The following is a 3,736-nucleotide window of genomic DNA, read 5'->3' as shown; positions in this document are numbered from 1 at the left end:
GCAGGACACGGCCCCCACGGCGGCGGCTGCGCGCTCCCCCGGGAGCTCTCCATGGAGACATTAATCACGTTATGTGATCGCACGCGCTGAACGCGGGGCCCGGCTGCCAGCGATGCCCAGAATGCCAGACGGGTCAGGGCTGGAAGGGCCCTCTGGAGCTCCCCCATCCCACCCCCCGCCAGAGCAGGGGCACCTCCAGCAGTGGCACAGGACGGCGTCCAGGCGGGTTTGGGATGGCTCCAGAGGGGGAGACTCCCCCACCTCTCTGGGCAGCCTGTGCCACTGCTCCAGTACCCTCAAAGTAAAGAAGTTCCTCCTCATGTTAAGATGGAACTTCCTATGTTCAAGTTTGTGCCCATTACCCCTTGTCCCATCACTGGGCACCACTGAAAAAAGACTGTGCCCATCCCCCTGGCACCTCCCTTGGAGTATTTGTAAGTATTAATAAGATCCCCCCTCAGTCTTCTTTTCTCTAGAATAAAGAGCCCCACGTCCCTCAGCCTTTCCTCATCAGAGAGATGCTCCAGTCCCCTCAGCATCTCCGTAGCCCTTTGCTGGACCCTCTCCAGCAGTTCCCAGTCCTTCTTGACCTGGGGAGCCCCGAACTGGACGCAGTACTCCAGATGTGGCCTCACCAGGGCAGAGCAGAGGTGAGGATGACCTCCCTCCACCTGCTGGCCACACTCTGCTTGATGCCCCCCAGGATGCCATTGGCCTTCTTGGCCACCAGGATACATTGCTGACTCATGGTCATCCTGTTGGCCACCAGGACTCCCAGGTCCCTTTCCACAGAGCTGCTCTCCAGGAGGTCAGCCCCCAACCTGTACTGGTGTGGGGGGTTATATCTCCCCAGATGCAGTACCCCACAGTCCTCAGAGCATCTCTCAGAGTGTATCGTAGAATCATATAGTAGTGGTGGTGGGAATCCGCCCTGCCCAAAGAGCGGTCACAGTCTCCAGTGCCCGGGGAGTCTCGGTGTCTCTCCAGCAACCCCACTTAAGGTGTGGGGGGGTCCCAACACAGGAGCTGCCGGCTGGGAAGGGGCTGTGGCAGCACAGGGTCTGCAGGAGAGCAACCGGGTGCCTCCACCGCATCACAGAGCATCTCTCAGAACATCTCATAGAATCGTAGAGTGGTTTGAGTTGGAAGGGACCTTGAAGACCATCTCGTTCCACCCCCTGCCCTGGACAGGGCCACCTCCCCCCATCCCAGGTTGCTCCAAGCCCCGTCCAACCTGGCCTTGACCACCTCCAGGGATGGGGCAGCCACAGCTTCTCGGGGCAACCTGCCCCAGGGGCTCACCACCCGCACAGCCAACAATTTCTTCCCCAGGTCTCACCTCAATCTCCCCTCTGTCAGTGTCAAAGCGTTCTCCCTTGTCCCACGGCTCCCCTCCCTGACCCAGAGTCCCCCCCCAGCTCTCCTGGAGCCCCCTTTTTACCTGTTTGTCTCTTGGTGGCCATCAGAGCTGCCAGGTGCTCCTGGTACGCTGCGGCACAGGCACTCACCACGCCGCACAGGGCCACGTCGGGGTTGCGCAGCACCCGCAGGGTCTGCGCCGCCTTCCCCTCCTTGATAGCCTGGTTGATGGCGGCAGTGCCCAGAGCCACTGCGGGAGCAGAGGGGGCTCAGGTCGGCCCCTTCTCACCTCCCCCCCCCCCAGCGGCACCCAGCACCCACGCCGGGGCAAGCACTCACTCCTCCTGGCTGCCACCGTGTCCTGGTTGGCTCTGCAGACCCCATCCTGGATCTCTTCCCACCAAAGAACAGCTCCATCGTCCTTTGTGGCCTGCGGGACAGGGGGAGATGATGGGGGGGTAAGATGGGGTCTAACGAGCTTGGCAGCCCCCACCCCCACCCCGAGAGCTTCAGTCGTGCTGGTCCTGCACTACATCACCCCTCGAGCACCTTCTGCTTCGCAGGGTGCCACCCTACCAAGGGGGGATGCTGCATGGCCAGGGGGATGCCATGCTGCTGGCAGGGGATGCCAAGCTCCTGGTGACGGTACCACATGGTCAGAGGGGGATGCCACGCTGCCAAAGGGGGATGCTGCATGGCCAGGGGGATGCCATGCTGCTGGCAGGGGATGCCAAGCTCCTGGTGACGGTACCACATGGTCAGAGGGGGATGCCACGCTGCCAAAGGGGGATGCTGCATGGCCAGGGGGGATGCCACACTGACAAGGGGGTGTACCACATGGCCAGGAGTGATGCCACGCTGACAAGGGGGATGCCAAGCTCCCGATAGTGGCACCATATGGTCAGGGGCAGATGCCACGCTGCTGGGAGGGATGCCATGCTGCCAGGGTAGGGTGCTGCATGGCAGGGGGGGATGCCACGCTGCCAGGGTGGGGTGCTGCATGGTCAGGGGGGACGCCATGCTGCCAAAGGGAGATGCTGCATGGTCAGGGGGGATGCCACGCTGCCAAAGAGGGATACTGCATGGCGAGGGGGGATGTCTTGTTGACAACGGGGGATGTCAAGATCCCAATGGTGGCACCATACGGTCAGGGGCAGATGCCACGCTGCTGGGAGGGATGCCATGCTGCCAGGGTAGGGTGCTGCATGGTCAGGGGGGATGCCACGCTGCCAAGGGGAAGGATACTGCACAGCCAGGGGAGGGTACCACATGGTCGAGGGGGATGTCACCCCACCTGGGCTTTCAGCCTTCGCGCCCGGGCCAGGACGTGGTGATAGCGCTGAGCGGTCGGGAGGGTGACGTTGGGCAGAGCGGCCGCTGGCAGGGGCAACGGCGCCAGCCTCTTCTCCCGCCGCAACGCTGCCAGCGTCTTCTCGGGGTCCGCCTGCACCAGCGCCTCGTTGATCAGCCGGACAGCCAGGACTCCTGCGTGGGAGGGAAGGGACATGCGGTTAAGCCCCACTTCCTCCCCTCCGTGATGCTCTGGGCACCCGGTGGGGTCACAGCCCAGGGTAGCACGAGGTTCTCTAGTCTCTCATTAGGGCTGGGCTCCCAGTGCAACCTCCCTCCCAGGAAGTTTGCAGAACCCCCCCGCTCGACCAAACGCCACGCAAGCAGGACTCACGGTCGTTTTCGTCTTCCACTGATGAATTGGTGTTGGTCACACTGTCCTGAATGTCATTCCAGCTCAGGAACTCAGCTCCCGCTTCCCTGGATTGGCCTTTCAGCCGCAGTAAGTCCTCAAAATACCTGCAGGAGAAGCACAGGACAATGGCTCGGTGCATTTGAAGCAGGAACGGCGCCTGCCAGAGCCCGCTGCCTTGCCTTGCCATGCTTTCCAAAGGGGAAAGGGTACGGCACAGGGCAGGGAGGCTGGTGGGACAAGCCCACGCAAAGCCCAGACCTCCCTGACCATCCCCTCCAAGGGATCCCTCTACATCCCTCACCCCAAACGCAGCGACCACCTCCTTACCGCTGCGCGTTTGCGTCCTCCACGCCGGAGAGACCCAGGGCAGGGCTGACCAGGCTGCTCCAGAGCCCGTCGGCATCCCTGGCATCCAAAGCTCGGTTAACCAGCGCCACGGCCGAAAGCATCTCCACAGCCACGAACAGCTCCTCCTGCACCAGCTCGCCCTGCACAGGACACGCCGAGAATCTGACCCCCCCCCGTACCCCCACCTCCAGCCCCAGCAGCCCCCCAATGTGTGAGGGAAGCACGCCCTAATCCTAACAGAGGTATTGATGTCCCCACTGCCGGTGGGACCCCGAGCCCGTCCCCGGGGCAGCTCTCACCCGTGGGTGCTGGCGCTGAAGCAGG

The 3,736-nt window shown here is 62.9% G+C and overlaps 1 protein-coding gene across 1 annotated transcript in view; it reads right to left on the bottom strand.

Annotated features, from left to right (window-relative positions):
* IQGAP3 (IQ motif containing GTPase activating protein 3) overlaps window positions 1-3,736 on the bottom strand; it is a 15,129-nt gene that overhangs the window by 8,176 nt on the left and 3,217 nt on the right. The window contains exons 6-12 of the mRNA XM_009892068.1: window positions 3,392-3,552; window positions 3,044-3,168; window positions 2,654-2,844; window positions 1,699-1,789; window positions 1,442-1,609; window positions 868-995; window positions 133-152 (exon numbers count right to left, since the gene is read on the bottom strand). Of these exons, the coding sequence (XP_009890370.1) occupies window positions 133-152; window positions 868-995; window positions 1,442-1,609; window positions 1,699-1,789; window positions 2,654-2,844; window positions 3,044-3,168; window positions 3,392-3,552 (884 nt within the window). The remainder of the gene's footprint in view (window positions 1-132; window positions 153-867; window positions 996-1,441; window positions 1,610-1,698; window positions 1,790-2,653; window positions 2,845-3,043; window positions 3,169-3,391; window positions 3,553-3,736) is intronic.

The sequence above is a fragment of the Charadrius vociferus genome, unplaced genomic scaffold (assembly GCF_000708025.1).
Source record: "Charadrius vociferus isolate BGI_N301 unplaced genomic scaffold, ASM70802v2 scaffold489, whole genome shotgun sequence".
NCBI classification, from domain to species: Eukaryota; Metazoa; Chordata; class Aves; order Charadriiformes; family Charadriidae; genus Charadrius; species Charadrius vociferus.
The sequence above is the reverse complement of the archived record's forward strand: the minus strand, read 5'-3'. Positions and strand labels throughout refer to the sequence as shown.